The 19,865-nt window shown below is 34.8% G+C and overlaps 1 protein-coding gene across 2 annotated transcripts in view; it reads left to right on the top strand.

Annotated features, from left to right (window-relative positions):
- The window catches only part of DIAPH3 (diaphanous related formin 3), a 489,712-nt gene that overhangs the window by 310,702 nt on the left and 159,145 nt on the right, over nt 1–19,865 (top strand). For both annotated transcript variants that reach the window (XM_003825324.5, XM_055096829.2), the window contains 2 exons: nt 5,608–5,732; nt 11,809–11,973. In XM_003825324.5, the coding sequence (XP_003825372.4) occupies nt 5,608–5,732; nt 11,809–11,973 (290 nt within the window). The remainder of the gene's footprint in view (nt 1–5,607; nt 5,733–11,808; nt 11,974–19,865) is intronic.

Raw genomic sequence — 19,865 nt, 5'->3', positions numbered from 1 at the left:
TGAAGTGACTGAGAGATGTCATCTGGTGGAATGTTAACTGAGGAAAATGCAAAAGTCAAAATTGTCTAGCTAGCTCTGTTTGATGATGGCTCTGTTTTGTTAGTTTTCTTCCAAAGAATGAACAGGAATACAAAAAATATGATTAATTTCTTGGTGAGAAGATTGAAAGATAAAATTCACACATAGGTCACATACAGAGACACCAGTAAATTAAAGATTCTTTGAGTGTACAATTTAATACTCCCTGATATAGTTTTTGTTTTGTTTTGTTTTGTTTTTTCCCTTTTTTTTGGGGGGGGGGGATGAAGTCTCGCTCCGTCACCCAGGCTGGAGTGCAGTGGCGCGATCTCAGCTCACTGCAAGCTTTGCCTCTCGGGTTCATGCCATTCTCCTGCCTCAACCTCCCGAGTAGCTGGGACTACAGGCGCTCGCCACCATGCCTGGCTAATTTTTTATATTTTTAGTAGAGACAGGGTTTCCCCGTGTTTGCTAGGATGGTCTCGATGTCCTGACCTTGTGATCTGGATATAGTTAAGATTTTTAAGACATAAAATATAGTTCCTGACCTCAAAGAACCTGATACATGTGAAAAATGTGGCTAAAATTATGTTTGAAGATACATACAAGAATTGTCTATAGAAATAGAATAATTGCTGAAAAAATAAAAACACCAAGGGAATTCTTTTTTTTTTTAAGTTCTGGGATGTATGTGTAGGATGTGCAGGTTTGTTACATAGGTAAACGTATGCCATGGTGGTTTGCTGCATCTATAAACCCATTACCTAGGTATTAAGCCTGCCATGCATTAGCTATTTTTCCTGATTCTCTCCCTCCTCCTGCCCGCCACTCATACAGGCTCCACTGTGTGTTGTTCCCCTCCCTGTGTCCATGTGTTCCCGTTATTCAGATCCGACTTATAAATACAGCAAGGGAATTCTTAAAATGCTCTTTAGTTTTACCCATCAGATGGCATACATTTTCTTAGCCCAGAATTCTCACGCTGCTTTCTTTCTTCCAAGTGTGTGTTGGTCCTTATTTAAAAACCAAGTGAGAGATTGGTCAATTACATTTAAATCTGCTTAACCATAATGTGCAAATAATGTAATCAGAGACTTCTGGTGAAGCATAAGAAATGGCTTAGTGAGATTTGCATCTGTAGAGTAGCCTCAAGAACCATTTTATTTTTTTGAAGATAGCTTGCTTACTCTTCATGATGTTGACCTGAAATGTTTGAATATGCCCCAAACATTCCTACTATTTCAGTCTTTAAAATAGCAACCCTTCTTCTTAGGCTGACTGTCTGTGGTCTGGTGATGATGATGTTGAAGATATGATGACTTTTCTTTTTCTTTGATTCTAATATCACTTATTTCAATCTTTAAGCTTTTCATTTCTTATTTAGTTCTAATAATAACAGTGCTATTCTTTTTAAAAATGTCATCCTATATTATAGCATGCGAACTTTTATGAAATGTCTGTGAGGTAAAAATACGCAGTGAGATCCTTCTCATTTCACTAACGTGGAAATCAAGCCCAGGAGAAATTGCTTCCAATCATAAAGAGCATAGTTCCTGACCCACTGACAACCACAGAATTGGAAAAGTCACAGGCCTTTTATCCAGTGGACTAAGTCCCTCCCCCACCTAGCTGAGAAGCACTCACTCTTTGGGGTAGCTCTATCTTCATTTACCAGTAGTTGGCTTCCTCTGAGGGCAGCCCAGACTTTAGGCACCTCTGAGAATGAGCCAAAAATGTGCTTCTCTTACACCTCCCTACTGGAATTCTGCCCTCTGACCAGACATGTACTTCTATATCCATATGGTACAATGAAAAGTAAATATTTGGTCTTTGCCCCCTGGTTCCTGACACGAAGCTCCTAGAAGTTTTGGAATTTCCTGAGTGACACATATTTTGTATGTTAATGTAGTGACTAAAGGCAGGTAGGGGTATAGCTTCAGGATGAAGACTGGTCTCTAGAAGTAGTAAACATAAGATTAAAGGGTTAGAACTATGGGCTTATACCCAATGTATGGGTGCGAGAGGGGCTGAAGATTGAGCTCAATCACAAATGCCAGTGATTTAATCAATAGTGCCTTTGTAATGAGGCTTCAATAAAGACTGAAAGAGGATGGGGGAGCTTCTGGGTTGGTAACACATGGATGTGCTTGGAGGGTGGATGTGCTGGAAGGGCAGTGAAACTGTGCACCACCCCTGTCCCACCATTCCTTGTCCTGTACATCTCTTACGTTTGGTTGTTCATGGGTTGTATCCTTCATAATAAAGCTATAATCATAAGTATAGTGCTTTCCTGATTTCTGTGAGTCATTCTAGTGAATTGTGGAACTTCAGGGAAGGGAGTTTTGGGAATCCCCAGATTTATAGCGAGTCAGTCTAGAGTAGTCCTCTAGACTGGCAACTGGCATCTGAAATGAGGGTAGTTTTGTGGGAGTGAGCCCTTCTACCTGTACAGCCTGACACTAAATCTGGGTAGTTAGTATCAGAATTGAAGGATTTTCTCCTTAACTTATGGAGTCTGCACTAACTCCAATTGTAGGACACCCAGTTGGTATTGGAGAATTAGACAATTGATTGGTGTTGGAACAATGTATTTGGTGTCAGAGAAACAATCAAACAATCTATGTTCCCTCCCAACATTTGCCCTGTGCTTTTTCTCATATGGGAGTCCCTCAGACCTATTGGTCTGTTCTCTAGATCTGTTGCTAATTTGACGTGTGCATAATAAAATTGGATAAGCAGACTAAGTATTTTAAGTATGTGGTTTTGTTCAAGGTGAGATACCACTTTAATATATATACTACTTAAAAATAAATACATATATAAAAAGTTATATATATAACTGCACACTCAACCATCCATCCAGAATGCTTAGGCATATATTCCCTGGGTTTAGGCAGGGAATATGGATTGCTTGTGATTGCAATGGGCAAGAATGTACAAGAAACCCCTTATTATGTGAAAATTATATCTGTTTATTTAAATGTTACTGACAGGGGTTATGAAAACAAAATGGTAATTTCTATAATAATTTATATATAACACAGTGGTTAAAAATAAGGTCTGGAATGAAACTGCTTGAATTCAAATTCTAGCTTCACCAATTTTTAGTTTGACCTTTTTACTTACCTACTGAGCTCCAGTTTCCTCATCTGTAAAATAGGAATAATAATAATAATGCCTACTTCATGATGTTCTGGTGAGGATTGCATGAGTTAATTAATAGAAAACACTTAAGACAGTACCTGACATACGTAAACACTTACCACATTTTAGATGTTGTTATTACCATTACTATTATTTTTATTGTCACTGCTACTAATATAACAATTACTGCTACCATTATACTACTAATACACTACTTTTTTGAACCTAATTTATAGCACAAAGTAGATGTATGGCTTATAAACATTTCTGAGCATGTATTTACTTAATAAAAGAGACAGGGTCTTGCTCTGTCACTCAGGCTGTGGTGCATTGGTGCCATGACTGGTCACTGTAGCTTCAAACTTCTGGGCTCAAGCAATTTTCCCACCTCAGCCTCCATATTAGCTGGGACTACAGGCACATGCCACCATGCTTGGCTAATTTTTTTTTTTTAATTTTTGGAGACACAGAGTCTTGTTGTTGTCCAGGCTGGTCTTGAACTCCTGGCTTCAAGTTGATCCTCCTGCCTCAGCTCCTAAAGTGCTAGGATTACAGATGTGCATCACCATGCCCAGCTTGCTTTTGAACCTTTATTTAATCAGAAGTTGCAGAGTTTTAGGAGTATAAAAAGTGACTGAACCACCTGTAAGAGTTCTTGAAAAATGATAGAGGAAATGCTAATGAGACTTTAAGGGAGAGATCAAATAGACTAGGAGAGCAAAAGGAATCTCTTCTGTAATGCAGATAGAGAACTTTGAAAGAAGCAAAGAAAAAAGTTGGAAACGGGAAGAGTAAATGAAACACCATTGGCCTAATCAAATAGAATCTTGGTTGTGGATAATTGACAAGCAGACATAAAAATGAAAGAGTATAACATAGGAAATATATGTTACCACTATGAGCAATGCACAGCAAGGTATTGGGGAAATAATTTAAATAGTTAAAAAGGTAAGAATCTGTGATTCTTAAAATTCAGACAGTGACTCAGATAATAGTGTGTATTATTATAGCATTTAGTGTGTAAATTCAAAGTATCACAGAAAGGGAATACATGAGAAGGAAAAAAAAAAAACCTACTGAGAAAATATGCATGAGTGTAAATCCAGACTAGCTTCATCATAGTGGGAGCAAACAGTTAAAGTACCATCACTCTTCAAGCACAAACAAGTATTATATGTGGTTCTCGGAAGAGTTCAATCATTGGACTCCTTAAATGTTGCATCTGAGAGTTAGATTGCTAATTTTTTAAAATAAGAAAATACATTTATGTTTTATTAAAAGCTGTTAATGTCAGAATACCAAATGTTATTTTCTGTACAACCAGGTTAAAAAAAACAATAAAACACCATTTCATATTCTTATACATTATTTTTAATGTCTCCTTACTATTTTATTCTTTTGAACCAAGCTAAAATTAAAAAAAAAAGCAACTCAGTTTCATTTTGTTGGGCATTTAGATTGCTTCCAAGGATATTCCTATCCTTATAGATAAAACTTGAATTGCACCCATTCTTCAGGATTAATTCAAATCCTTCAGGATTAATTCAAATCCTAAGAATGGCAGATTACCTTGAATTACTGTATTCATTCTTTAAACATCATTTTATATAGTTCACATTGAACAAAAACAATAGATTTTTTTTTAACCTAGAATTCATTTGTACCTAAAGCAAATATTTTAAAAGTTGGTTTAGGTCACTCTATCTTCTTTTTGCACTATTAAATCTTTTTCCTAGTGTCATATAAAATTGACTATGAAAAGATTTTCAGAAATGATCCTTAATGTCTGTTCTGCTGGGTGGCTAGTATATTCTCATAGTGACACAGTGCCCTGGTTTACCATTTCTTCTTCATGTGTACTGTGAGAGCCACTTTAAGTCAAAGAAGGAAAAATATTATTAGATAATAAACACAAATTGTGTTCAGGATATCAGCAAAGAAAGCTTGACATTTGTCATTGTAAGTAGCCTCTGATACCTTTTCTTTCCCATTGTAGATAAGCTTGGACAATAAAAAACACTTTTCCCCATCTTTCCCATCTACTCACTGTTCCCTGTCAAGAGATGATTTTGAAAAATGTTCAAATTATATTTAAATCAGTCCAATTTTTAAAAATGTTTTCTTTTTGTCTCTGAATAGACTGATGATTTTTTAGTATTTCCAATGGTCAAGAATTCTAATGAAACTTATTTCTGAAGTGTGATTTATTTGTGTGTGTGAGCATTTCTTAAATTTTGTCTTATGTTTTAAAGACTGTCTTATTGAATTTCTTTTATAACTAGATTTTAAATTGAAAGGTTAAAAAAAGTGAAATTTATTTTTATTTTATAATGAATTTTCTTACATTATTGTGAGTTGTTTTCATGAATGTTTTGTTTCTAGGGTGTCTTACCTTTTATAATTATAATTTTGTCCTTTCAGGGCATTTAATATACTCTCTTTTAGTCTCTGTAGAAACGCTGGAAAAGAATTTGAGGCAGATGGGAAGGCAGCTTCAACAGCTTGAGAAGGAATTGGAAACCTTTCCCCCTCCTGAGGACTTGCATGACAAGTTTGTGACAAAGATGTCCATATCCTTTTGATATCTAAATAACTTAAGTCACTAGTCAAGTAGAGATACAATTTATTTAATATTTTAGATGTCTTTGTGTAACCAGAGATCATTCTGTAGTGCCAAATTACAGAAAGTTTAACCTTTGCCTTCTTGCAGGGAAATTTATCAAAGTGTCTGTCAATCATGAATAATACACAAATGTCTGTCTGTCTGTCTGTCTGTCTGTCTGTTTGTTTGTTTGTTTGTTTTTTGAAACCCAGACTGGAGTGCAGTGGCATGATCTTGGGTCACTGCAACCTCTGCTTCCCAAGTTCAAGCAATTCTCCTGCCTCAGTCTCTCAAGTAGCTGGGCCTACAGGCACGCACCACCATGCCCAGCTAATTTTTTTGTATTTTTAGTAGAGACAGGGTTTCACCATATTCGCCAGACTGGTATCGACCTCCTGACCTCAAGTGATCTGCCAGCCTCAGCCTCCCAAAGTGCTGGGATTACAGGCGTGAGCCACCACGCCCAGCCACAAATGTATGATCATTAATTTCTATTTTTTTCCTTTTTATCAGCTTAGATAATAGTATGTTCTCTCATCTTTTCCCTGTCATATACCTTATTTCCTTCTGATGTACATGATGAATTGAAAGGATATTAAAACTCAGGTTGAGGAAGTTTGACTCTAAACTCATGATGTGATTTAGATACCTTTGAAATGTCTGAGGAAGCAGATACAAGACTTCATAAACGGGTTTAACTAGTCAGCTTAACTTCAAGAATTGGCATATATTATAAATTAGTTTGTGCTCCATAAAATTTAATATTTCCTTTAGAAATACTAGATGGTTACAAAATCAAAATGGAGTTTATTATAGTCACTACTTGTATTGATATTTTCCTAACCCAAATAAATCGATATATATGTGTGTATATACGTACACACACACACACACACACACACACACACATACACACACATATAATTAATAGCATGAGGCTTGTGTCCTGTTTAAGGTTTCCTTTGTATTCAATTATCTTTATTATCACTAACTTTGCAGCTTAATCTCTAATGACTAACTGAAGTAATAAACTTTTTTATTTCCTGAAAGTAATGTTGAGTTGCTTTGCAAACCATTTTGTGAAATTACAGACTGATATCTTTTGTGTTGTAATAAAATATTACTACAATGCATTATTAAAATCCCATATGGACAAATGAATTCTGTATGAAAGATAACTCACTTCTAAAATGAACTCTTATAAATAGACACTCCTAATATCTTAAACTGAGGTACTTGAAATAAAATGACTATTTTTCCTCTTTCTACCTCTTCTCTCCTGAGATTTAGTGAATCACAAAATTAATATTTGGCTTGTCATAGATTTTATTGTATATGCTTTCAGCTTAATTGTGAACTAGTTGAGTTTTAGCTTCCTTCACTGTCTCTGTCGGGAAATATCATAAAAATATACTCCAGCAACAATCAATTCAGGCTAACGTGTTTGTTTCCTTTTGTATCTTGCCACCCATCCAGTTTCTTATTTCATTAAGGAGGATGCCTTTATCACCCTACTGAGTAAGGCTTTTTTTTTTTCTTTTTAAGTAAAGGTGAAATCTGTATTCATCAAAAATTTTTTTGTACTACCTTCTCATATGACAAAGTGTGCTTTTTAAAATAAATATATTATTGCAGTTATATGTTTCATCATTCTTAGCTTTTTTCTTAATTTTATCATGTTAAAATGTTCATATGTGACAGTTTGTTAATAACTAAGTATTGTTAATTGAACTACTTATTATTGTTCCCTATAGATATAAAGCAGTTCAGAAAAGATTTTGCTTGCATGTAGCTTCTGGTAGTACACTGTGAATGCACTAATTATGAAGCTCAGGTTTATAGAACCAAGATGAATTCCTGAGCTTGGAGTAAAGGTTGTAGAATCTTGCTTAGCACACGATCTCAGGACATATCTATACTTGGATTTATATGACACAAGAAACTGAATGATGTCAGCCCTTTGAAAGGTATGCGGCTCATAAAAAGCAACCAGCAGGAAATCAGAAACAGGAAGGATGACGCTTTGTTGGAAACAATTTTTCATTCTGAGTACAATTATACTCCATGGACAAGAAAGCTACTACATCCTGTCGTTAAATATCACAACCTAGAAGCCTCTAATGAACTGATTAGCATTCATGTATCTCTTGGAAGTCAGATATATGAACAGTTGGTGCACTTTGCTATTGACAAAGCTTATAATCATAAATATTCTTTGCTGAGATTAGATTGCACTCATTTGCTTTTCATCTTAGTTAGACATACTAGTTTCGAAGTAATTAAATTCATTCATTGCGAGTCTTTGTTTACATTAATTAGGACTGACATGTCAGATTTTGCATATTAAATGCATTTATACAGATCTTATTAAAATGGCAAATTGTGAGCTTCTTAGATGTTAAAAAATTGAAGAATTTGGAAGCTAAAATGCACAATGAATAAAATATACTTAAAGTTTGTTATTAACCACTTAAACTTTGTTCATGTTTTTCATTGAAATGCTTATTCATCGAGGTACATATCAAATGTTTGGTTCATTCACCAATTCTGGAAGAATATGTGTATTTTAAAATTTGTTAACAATGTATCTTACAAGTACGTACTTAAATAATTATAATTTAGTGAACTGTTAAATCAATTAATTGAATTGTTTTAAATTATTAAGATACAATTTTATTGTAATGTGAAATTTTACTAATAGCACTTGATGATAGTATGTTGTATTTTTATTCTTTCTGTGTATGCTTACTCTTTACATATACTGCTCAATATTTAAAAATTGAATTTAGTGCATCCTTTAAAAAGGATGCACTATTATTTCAAATATCATTGACATTTTAGTAATAATTATTACCTCCCACTTGCTAAGTCTAGTCAGAGCCTTAATTAGAGTTGAATATTTCCACAGTAACTACTTGCTTGAAAAATGTGAAACCAAATTCAATGTATATCAGTATTGTTACATGCAAGCTATTATATGTGAAGTGTACGTACTTACTAAATTTTTATCGGTGAGAAAATTAAGAATATGCCAGGATTTGTGTCATGTAGTGCTTGTTCCTTTCTCATGATCTTTAAATTCTGTGATATGTCTTATTTTAAGGAGAATAACAAATAGAATTTGGAGCATTGCACTTGAAATTCTTCTTGCGTGAGCACTTGCCTTTCTATTTTCTTCCTACTCCCTCTCCTGAGTCTTTCAGAAAAACTTATTTTGCTAGACATTTATATATTTCTGTATTTATTACAACTTATGTGACAAGTTACTTGACTCCTTTCCATGTTATATTCTTTAAATTTGTTCATTGAAATCCCACTTTATTTTCACACTTTTTTTGTGTGTTATTCTATATAGCAATGCTTTAGAAACTTCTGAAATCACTGGGTAGATGCTAAAGCCAGCCCAGTAAATTCATTGAGAGAAAGATTTACTTATATCTATATTCTACACTGCATAATGTACAGCATTTTTCAGATAAAGGAATTTAGTATGTTGAACTTTGAACTGTGGCGACTAGGAAGTAAAATAGAAGATTGGAATGGATGAAATGTAAACTTGTATAATACACGGCCCAGTTGTAAGAGTGGGAAGTGGGGCAATTGGGTGATTTATTGTAGCAGATTTTTCTTCTCTTGAATTAGTCTTCTCACTTTCTTCTCCTTTTCTTCTTCTGTTCTTTGTTTCTTGCCTGTGTTCCACTTAATTCCTTCTTAGCAGACTTTTAAAACTAGCATTAAATGTGCTGTTCTTAATTCTCTCTGAGTCCCCAAATTTATAATAATCTTTTCATTTTCTGAAGTCTTATACTTACAAGGGAGTACTACCCAATGGACAGCTCACTGCTCTTTAACAGTCAAGCCTCTGTTGCTTTAGTCAATCTCACTTTCTTAGCCAAGACTTTAACTACCTAACCTCTGTCACTCTATGTAATATCAAAATTTTTTTTCTACATCATACTTATTACTGTGTTAAAAATCTGATTCATTTGTTTATTATCTGTCTCCATACTCTAAAATGTTTCATGACAGCAGGGACTTTGCCTGACTTGTTAGCTACTGTTTTTCCTAGTGCCTAGAATACAGTGGAACTCAGATAACACTTACTGAATGGCTTGCTGGATCCTGTGTACTTAAGAAAGTCTATGAAATATATTAGACACATAGGACTGAATGATGCTGATCCTTATAAAGTATGTTAATGGAAGTTATGGGCATCCTCAGTGACAGAACTGTAACAAAGGCAGTATGACCTAAAAATAAATGTGGGATATATTTGTGGTAGGTGGTTTGGTAATGAGCAATACTGGCATACCAGGAGTAGAATTCCAAGTCATAGTTGGCCAACACTTAACACTTGTGGTTCAATGCATGTAAACACAGATCTGGTTGTTATCTGCCTCTCAAATGGGAAGATAACAGTGATTCTAGTAGAAATTCATGAGAATTTGGCCTCAGTGTTGGTAAAGGAAAACAAAATAGATTTCCCAAAACATCAAGTAATTGGGCTTATATCAATATTTTTATAATGAATTTTATGAAATGTTTATTTTGTTGAGTATCTCACGTATTTTTCCAAAGCTCTTGACGAATACAGAAGTTGGAGTTTAACAGTTTGCACAAGGACAGCTAACTACATTTGCGTTTTCTTTTAGATGAAGATGATGATGAAGAATTAGAGTTCTTTCATATGCTAGTCTACATTTACTCCCTACCTGGCAGTAGTGCTGTCTCTTTTTTCCTTGGTCTTTCATTATTTTTCTCAAAGAAAAGGGCCTGCATCAGTTTCCTTATTTCATCCTCTACTGATGTAAGTTCTGGCCAGAAGAACCATATCTTTTTGAAATTGTGGGCCAAAAAAAATTTTAGATATAAAAATTCCATTTTTAGCTTCTTTCTCTTGGCCTGCCTGAATACTGTTTTTTATTTGTTTTAAATTTTGCTAATGGCTAGTCGAAGTTAGTAAAAGGACTTCTGCAAATTTAACTATGTTCCATTTCGTTAAATGTTAATTTAAAGGAGCCATAGGCAATTATGAGTGATGCTCTAAAAGAATCATTTTTTCTGGATATGGTATAGTGATGTTATATCTGACTGCATTAGCAATTTGCCACACAAGAAAAAAAATTTCATTGTTTATTTAGAAAATGTTTTCTAATGTCAGTGGCTGTCACATTCACATTAAATTCATCTTAATTTCAGTGTGTTTTGAAATATATTGTCATGAGTGAGAGAAGAACGTTTCTATATGTGTGTGCCTGTGTGTGTAATCATAATTTTTAATAATCTAATGCATAAAGAAATTATATACCAGTTTTCTAAGAGAAGTTAGAACACTAATTTGGTTAGATAATGGAAGAAGTTTTCAGTTTAACTCTTAAAATTTTATTTTGTTTGCTTTTAGAACCTTAAAGTTTAAAATAAGTGAGGGATGATAATAACAAGTATTTTTGTGTGCTACCAAATGCCCACTTTTCTGAGAACTTTGCATGTGTTAACTCATTTAGTCCTCTCAATAGCCCTGTGAGTTGGTGATATTATTGTTCCCATTTTACAGATGAGGGAATTGAAGCACAGAGACATGAAGGCACTTGCCCACAGGCACACTATTACCAAGTATAGGAGCTAGAAATTGATCCCAAGATGTCCAATTTAACTGTTGTGTTTAATGCTTGTACTGTTTATTTCAATATCATTGCAATTACTCAGCTGCAACTACTGAACTATAATTTTAAATCATATTGTATGATCTGCATATTATATTATTATAGTAAGTTGGAAGAAAGATTTTTTAAACTTGTTAAAGAGAAATATTAAATATATAAATCTTTTCTAATGATTTCCCAAAGTTAATTGGAAATTGAATTTAAGATTTTGTTGCTATGCAGTATAGACTGACTTTAAGAATGGTCAACTATTAGAAGTAATTTTAGAACTTTGGAAATATAGTAATGGTGGCTATTAGACTAAAACATTGGATTTACAGAGTTCCCCCTGCCCCCAAAGCATTACTTTGTAAATTTCAGAATACCTTAACTATAGTATACAGATTTGTTATCAGTGCAAAAGAACAATATGAGACACTTTCGAAGTTACACGAAAACATGGAAAAGTTATACCAGAGTATAATGGGATACTATGCCATTGATGTGAAGAAGGTGTCTGTGGAAGACTTTCTTACTGACCTGAATAACTTCAGAACCACATTCATGGTATGGTAAAAAAATTGTTTTTTAAAAAGTTTTTTTATTTATACTATCTTATCTATTATCTCATTACATCGTTCTACTCTTGTTGCTGTAGGAAAACCTATCTTTTCTGATTTTGAAAGTAAGCTATAAAATTTCAGATTTAAAAATCTATTGAAAAATGTATGGTTTGTTCTCCTTTTGGCCTTTCCAACATTAAGCTGTAATCAGACATTTTGATTGAAAAAATGACAAATTCTGAAGTTCTTCATAAAGACTCCCTTGCTGGCTGATTACAGAGCACTTCTGTAATAAGTTTTTGGCTATGAATTTGTTTCTTTATACTTCAAGATCAATTTGTATTTTTGTGATATAATTTTACCAAATTCCTTGCAGCTTTTGTAAGGCTTTTTTTCCTTAATGCATTGTACAATAAGCTACACGCAATTTGCCTTTGAATAGGTTTTACATTCGTAGGATTTCCTTTAGGATACTTTAATAGGGAGGTCAGGTCTTTGATGTGGAATCCTTTCATTTAGGCATTAAAAATATCTTTTCAAAAATATTAGCTGATTAGGTGGGGGGAAGAAAATAACTACACACATATTAAAGTGAGAAGGCATTGTTGCCTCCCTAGGGAAACTGGTGATATATTTCTACAATGAAAAATTGTTATTCTTAATAGATGGGTAAGTCATTTCTGTATTTTAGCAATTGTTTGTGGCGATTAAAAAGTTTTGAGGTGTGAAGAAAAAGAAGGTTGAATTTAAAGAACTGGTTCTTTTTAATCTCAGGAAAACTTTATTGCTGAGGTTGTTGGACTTCGTTATAATTATTTAGTTAGGATTAGATAGCCTTTTAATAAAAACACTATTTTAAAGGAAAACTAATTTACAGGAAAAATACACATTTGGTCACAGTTCTAATTTATTTTCTCCACAAATTCAAAGCAATTCTGTAAATTATTTTTCATTGTCAGAAATGAATTTGGTTAATAAATATATTTATGATATACCTGTATGTGTCACATACTTTGCAATATATTATTTTAAATTTTGTAATGTTTTGTGAAGCAATATGGCTTAGTGGAAATAGTAAAGACTTTGCAGTCTGAGAGAGCTAGATTTGAATTTCATACGAGTTATGCGTCTGAAGACTTATTTAACCTTGAGCCTCAGTTTCCACATTGGTTTTAAAAAAGTAATGTGAATTCCTTCCCCACAAAAATGTTTTAAGTATTAAATGAGATAATATATATTTAATGTTTATCATAGCTCCTGGCACATGGTAGTTGCTCAATAAATTATTATACAGTAAAGGGTTAATTCAGCAGGCTTGGGGTGCTCAAAACCTTCATATTCCAAAGAACACTGGCCCCTGACTGGCTACTAAGAGACCTAGAAATATCCTGCCTGATAAGGGCGTTTTATATACCTGGGGCCTTGGGCCAACCTATATAGATATGCTAATGATGTGATTTATGGTGAACACCTGTTTTGTTTACCTGGGGCCCTGGGCCACACTGTCTCCATTTGACCTCTTACTGAGCTGGAGATAGAATAGCTAAAATTAGTCTTCCAGGCAATCTATGCTAAAGTGACTGACTCTCAATAAAATCTTTGACACCAAGACTCACAGAAGCTTCCCAGGTTTGCAATACTTTGTACATGTTGTCACATATTGTTTTGGGGATGATGAAGCATTGTCTGTTGGACTCCACTGAGAGAGGGCAATGGGAAACTTGGATCTGGTTTCTCCTGAAGTCTGCCCTTCGCACATTTTTCCTTTTAATAGTGTTTGTAATAAACCATCACAGTGAATATAATGGCTTTTCTGAGTTCTATGAGCCCTTCCAGCAAATTATCAAACATGAGGGTGTCTTGGGGACCTCTGACACAATTATGCATCAAGTATAAAATGGATATATGAAGTAATAATATCCTTCTATTCTAAGTATTTTCTATAAGCCAGGCATTCTTCTAAATGCCTTACATATAGTATGTCAGACAAGCCACACTGTTCTTCTATGGCAGATAAAGAAGCTGAGGCACAGAGAAGGAACATATCCAGCTCAGTGTTATACTGCTATAAAATGGTCGAACTAGAATTTAAACCCATATAATCTTCTCTAAAGCCTTCTTTAAGGGCCCTAACTCTTAAACATTATGTCATGCTGCCTCTTGTATTCTACAGTTTGTGTTCCATTTCACAAATTAGAATACTGACGTTTGGAGGGTTTCCAAATGAGATCAATGTCATATTGTTTGTAAGTGATCCAGTTGGGATTTGAATCCAGATCCCAACTATGTAAAGTATACATATTTTAGATCAATTATTTACAAACTAAATTATTGTTCCAAAAAATGACCACTTTTTCTTTTTTTCTATTGGGAGAGGGGTTAGGTTTCAAGCTAGTCCTGTTTGACACAGCAGTAGCAGTTATGCATATAATAGAGGTTAATAGATCTAAAAGGATTAGAGAGTTTTGGCATTCTGTGGGTAACTTGGCATTTCATATGGGCAAATAGTGGGCAGAGAGAGAAAAGTGTTTGAATGGGAAAAGGGTTCCAAAAAGTGGGTAACAGAGTGACAGCTCTACTTTGTTTCAGAGTTCTCATGGGGTCCTAGAAGTCACTACCACCACACACACATTCATGTGTACACTGCACTTAATTAAAATTGTTAACATTAAATATTAAAATGTATTAAATCTAAACAATAGTATATAGAAGAAATTTTATTTAGGAGAAAAATAAGCATGAAGGCTGGAAGGGAAGTGATTGTAACAAGGTTGTGAGATTTTATACAGGTACTTTATTCTCTTCTATTTTTCTTTCTTTTTTGGGGGTAAATATGGTTATATTGTTTAAATTTTAGACAAAATATATCTCTTTGAAGTCCAGAGTAGCAATATTGGCAAAAACTCCTGACAAATAAATGTCTCGTTTTGTCAGGGTCTTCTGATCTCTTAGGTTGCTCTTTAATTCCGTATTATTCAACTTTGAAAACCAGGTTAATGTGAATGAGTCACTATGGAAATATTAGATCTGTAGCTAAAGAAAGATGTAGAGTTTTATTTGTTGAAGATCTTGTTCTGGAAATCCCTGTTAATAGACAAAAATTTTCTTCTTAAAAAGTACTGTTAAAATGTTTCCATTGTTTATTCATCCACTGGCATTTAGGTATACTTCTGGTCATGAATGAGCTTTTATCATAAAGTGAAGGCTAATTTTTGTATTACATATCGGGGGTTGGAACCACTGTCTTCACTCCATACCTACTCCCCCATTGGCAGTTTTCCATGGAATGTTTTCTCTCAAGTTCAGACCACTGTACTTACTGTTTCCTATGTTTGCAGCACTCTCTCCATACTCTGCCTGGCTAAATTATCATACTCATCCCTCTAATCTCTGTTCAGACATTTCTTCCTTTAGTAAGATCTGTGTCTGTCATATTTATCTTTCTGTCTCTAGTGCAATTCACGGCATATAATAGATAAATTTGTTGAGTAACAGATGATCAATGGGTGATTTAATAGCTAACATATATAGAGCTAACCATGCATCTGGAGCTATATTTACTCATTTAATCCTTATAGTAGCAACCAGATGTGGTATGTGTACTGTTATTATTCCCATTTTTCAGATGAGGAAACAGGTATAGAGAGATCCTGACTTGCCTATCATTACATAGCTGCCAAGGAGCTAAGATTCTTTCCAGGCTGTCTGGCTCCACAGTCTGTACCATATGTGGCTGACCTGTGTTAACATCTATTAAATGCGTAACTGCTATTGCTGTGTCAAACGGGACTAGCTTGAAACCTAACCCCTCTCCCAATAGAAGAAAAGAAAAAGTGGCCATTTTTTTGGAACAATCGTTTGGTTTGTAAATAATTGATCTAAAATATGTATAGTTTAAGATTGTCTTGGGATTTAAACTTAAGTAGTTAAAGGCTGGGTTTAAAAGCTTTTTGCTATACCTTTGACTAACTCATACAGTCTCTCCTCAGTGTTTCTAGAATCTCACGACTAATTTGTATAGATACAGCCCTTCGAGTTCATTTTTTTGTTTGCTCTATGAGAGCCTTGTTACAATAGCTAAAGAAGGAACATCTGTTCCAGACTGCTGCCTCAAGCCATGTAGACCAAGGGGGAAAAGTTTCAAAATCTTGTAGCTTCTCTGAGGAACAGCTGTTTATTTTGACAGCAGTTTAACTCACTTCTCTTCTACTTGAGAATTCTCAACTGGGAATTAATTTTTTTTTTAAACAATCGACTGTAGATAATGTGCTCATTGGGAATGGTTCTATTTTGAACTACTGATCAGTTTCCCAAGAAATAGGGAGTAAGTTTGCATTGTAATTTTCTTTAGCTTTATTTTTGTTACCATGATCAACAGAACAAAACCAAAACAACTGTCATGGTTTGAAGTTACTTCTTACTAGATCCAGTGCCCAGTGCTTTGCATGGAGTGTCCCACCTCATCTTTACAGTGTTTTTTTTTTTGAGGTCCAGAATGTGACAGGTGAGATAACTGCAGGGTAGAGAAGCTCCATGTCTTTGCAGAGAAGCTTCAGAGTTGGTAGGGCTAAGACTGAATGGAAGCCTGCCTGACTCCAAGGCCTGTTCTTTAACAGCTTCAGGTACATTGCTGCTCAGAGAGTTTGCAAGAAAAGCCAAGGTTGTAATTTTTAAGAGTGTTTTTGATAACTTACTAGAAAGAATCAGCACAGGGCATACTTTCTTTTCATACTCCTTGGGTATAATAATTGTCTATTTACATTGATGGGTTCATGATAGAAGAATGTTTTCAGATCTGCTTCTATTTCAAAACATGAAATGTGTTCTTTTAAAATTAGAGGACTATTAATGTAAAGCCTGGTTGCTGGGGTGAAGGATAAGGTGAAGGGTAGAGGGTCAGCATCTTTTCGTAATAGATTTTTACTTACTGTAAGACTTGAGTGAAGACAAAAGTTCAGATTGGAGGTGCTAGGTCGAAATATCTGACCTCATACTATATGCTGAGTAAATCGGTGGCGTATCGGGCATCAAGCTTTATACCAAGTGAAGTTCATACCTTTATTCATGTAGTGTTGTATAGCAATAATCATTGTTTTCCATTTGTGACTGGTTTTAGATTCATTGCATGCTATTAACCAATCTATTTGTTATTATCAAATGATATCATGCTTCTACAGGATGAATTGAGCTCATGGAATTTTTGTTGGATCTTGTGAGCAACCTCATCCTCCTTAATCTATCCAACAGCTGTAGCGTGTTCATGTTTGTCCATTGAGTTTAAACCTAATTTTTCTGCCTTTCATTGGTCACTGTGGCTTTGAAGCATAATGTATGTACGGTTCCCACTTTCCATTCATATTAGAGGATTTTGATCTAATTGCTTTTTCTCACATAACCCAAACTACATGGTCTCTTCTTTAATGCTCTGTTATCCAGGTGATGCTTCTCCTAATTGGTACGGGTGGAAGCCTGTACTAATTAATCCATTAGCCCAACTTTGGTGAAAGTTCTTTTACTATTCTCTTTCTTTATCCAAAATTATTAGCAAAGTACAACACTCTTATCTCCTTAAGCAAATTTCATCTGACATCTTATTTGTTTTGCTTAACATCTCATCTTAAAGAAATTCTTCCTAATGCTTTCGTCCTCTTCACACCCCTTTGTTACAGAACTCCTTACGGGTAATCTATTTCAAAATAATTTTTCTACCAAATTATACTTATTAAGAATGTGTCATTTTTATCCTTCGCCCAGTTTTTGATGGGGTTGTTTGTTTTTTCCTTGTAAATTTGTTTGAGTTCATTGTAGATTCTGGATATTAGCCCTTTGTCAGATGAGTAGGTTGTGAAAATTTTCTCCCATTTTGTAGGTTGCCTGTTCACTCTGATGGTAGTTTCTTTTGCTGTGCAGAAGCTATTTAGTTTAATTAGATCCCATTTGTCAATTTTGGCTTTTGTTGCCATTGCTTTTGGTGTTTTAGACATGAAGTCCTTGCCCATGCCTATGTCCTGAATGGTAATGCCTAGGTTTTCTTCTAGGGTTTTTATGGTTTTAGGTCTAACATTTAAGTCTTTATTCCATCTTGAATTAATTTTTGTATAAGGTGTAAGGAAGGGATCCAGTTTCAGCTTTCTCCATATGGCTAGCCAGTTTTCCCAACACCATTTATTAAATAGGGAATCCTTTCCCCATTGCTTGTTTTTCTCAGGTTTGTCAAAGATCAGATAGTTGTAGATATGTGGCGTTATTTCTGAGGGCTCTGTTCTGTTCCATTGATCTATATCTCTGTTTTGGTACCAGTACCATGCTGTTTTGGTTACTGTAGTCTTGTAATGTAGTTTGAAGTCAGGTAGCGTGATGCCTCCAGCTTTGTTCTTTTGGCTTAGGATTGACTTGGCAATGCGGGCTCTTTTTTGGTTCCATATGAACTTTAAAGTAGTTTTTTCCAATTTTGTGAAGAAAGTCATTGGTAGCTTGATGGGGATGGCATTGAATCTCTAAATTACCTTGGGCAGTATGGCCATTTTCACGATATTGATTCTTCCTACCCATGAGCATGGAATGTTCTTCCATTTGTTTGTATCCTCTTTTATTTCCTTGAGCAGTGGTTTGTAGTTCTCCTTGAAGAGATCCTTCACATCCCTTGTAAGTTGGATTCCTAGGTATTTTATTCTCTTTGAAGCAATTGTGAATGGGAGTTCACTCATGATTTGGCTCTCTGTTTGTCTGTTATTGGTGTATAAGAATGCTTGTGATTTTTATACACTGATTTTGTATCCTGAGACTTTGCTGAAGTTGCTTATCAGCTTAAGGAGATTTTGGGCTGAGACAATGGGGTTTTCTAGATATACAATCATGTCATCTGCAAACAGGGACAATTTGACTTCCTCTTTTCCTAATTGAATACCCTTTATTTCCTTCTCCTGCCTAATTGCCCTGGCCAGAACTTCCAACACTATGTTGAATAGGAGTGGTGAGAGAGGGCATCCCTGTCTTGTGCCAGTTTTCAAAGGGAATGCTTCCAGTTTATTCCTATTCAGTATGATATTGGCTGTGGGTTTGTCATAGATAACTCTTATTATTTTGAGATATGTCCCATCAATACCTAATTTATTGGGAGTTTTTAGCATGAAGGTTGTTGAATTTTTTCAAAGGCCTTTACTGCATCTATTGAGATAATCATGTGGTTTTTGTCTTTGGTTCTGTTTATATGCTGGATTACATTTATTGACTTGCATATATTGAACCAGCCTTGAAGGATATGAACAGACACTTCTCAAAAGAAGACATTTATGCAGCCAAAAGACACATGAAAAAATGCTCATCATCACTGGCCATCAGAGAAATGCAAATCAAAACCACAATGAGATACCATCTCACACCAGTTAGAATGGCAATTATTAAAAAGTCAGGAAACAAAAGGTGCTGGAGAGGATGTGGAGAAATAGGAACACTTTTACACTGTTGGTGGGACTGTAAACTAGTTCAACCATTGTGGAAGTCAGTGTGGCGATTCCTCAGGGATCTAGAACTAGAAATACCATTTGACCCAGCCATTACTGGGTATATACCCAAAGGACTATAAATCATGCTGCTGTAAAGACACATGCACACATATGTTTATTGCGGCACTATTCACAATAGCAAAGACTTGGAACCAACCCAAATGTCCAACAATGATAGACTGGATTAAGAAAATGTGGCACATATACACCATGGAATACTATGCAGCCATAAAAAATGATGAGTTCATATCCTTTGTGGGGACATGGATGAAATTGGAAATCATATTCTCAGTAAACTATCGCAAGGACAAAAAACCAAATACCGCATGTTCTCACTCGTAGGTGGGAATTGAACAATGAGAACACATGGACACAGGAAGGGGAACATCAC

The sequence above is a fragment of the Pan paniscus genome, chromosome 14, assembly GCF_029289425.2.
Source record: "Pan paniscus chromosome 14, NHGRI_mPanPan1-v2.0_pri, whole genome shotgun sequence".
In the NCBI taxonomy this organism is placed as follows: Eukaryota; Metazoa; Chordata; class Mammalia; order Primates; family Hominidae; genus Pan; species Pan paniscus.
The sequence above is the reverse complement of the archived record's forward strand: the minus strand, read 5'-3'. Positions and strand labels throughout refer to the sequence as shown.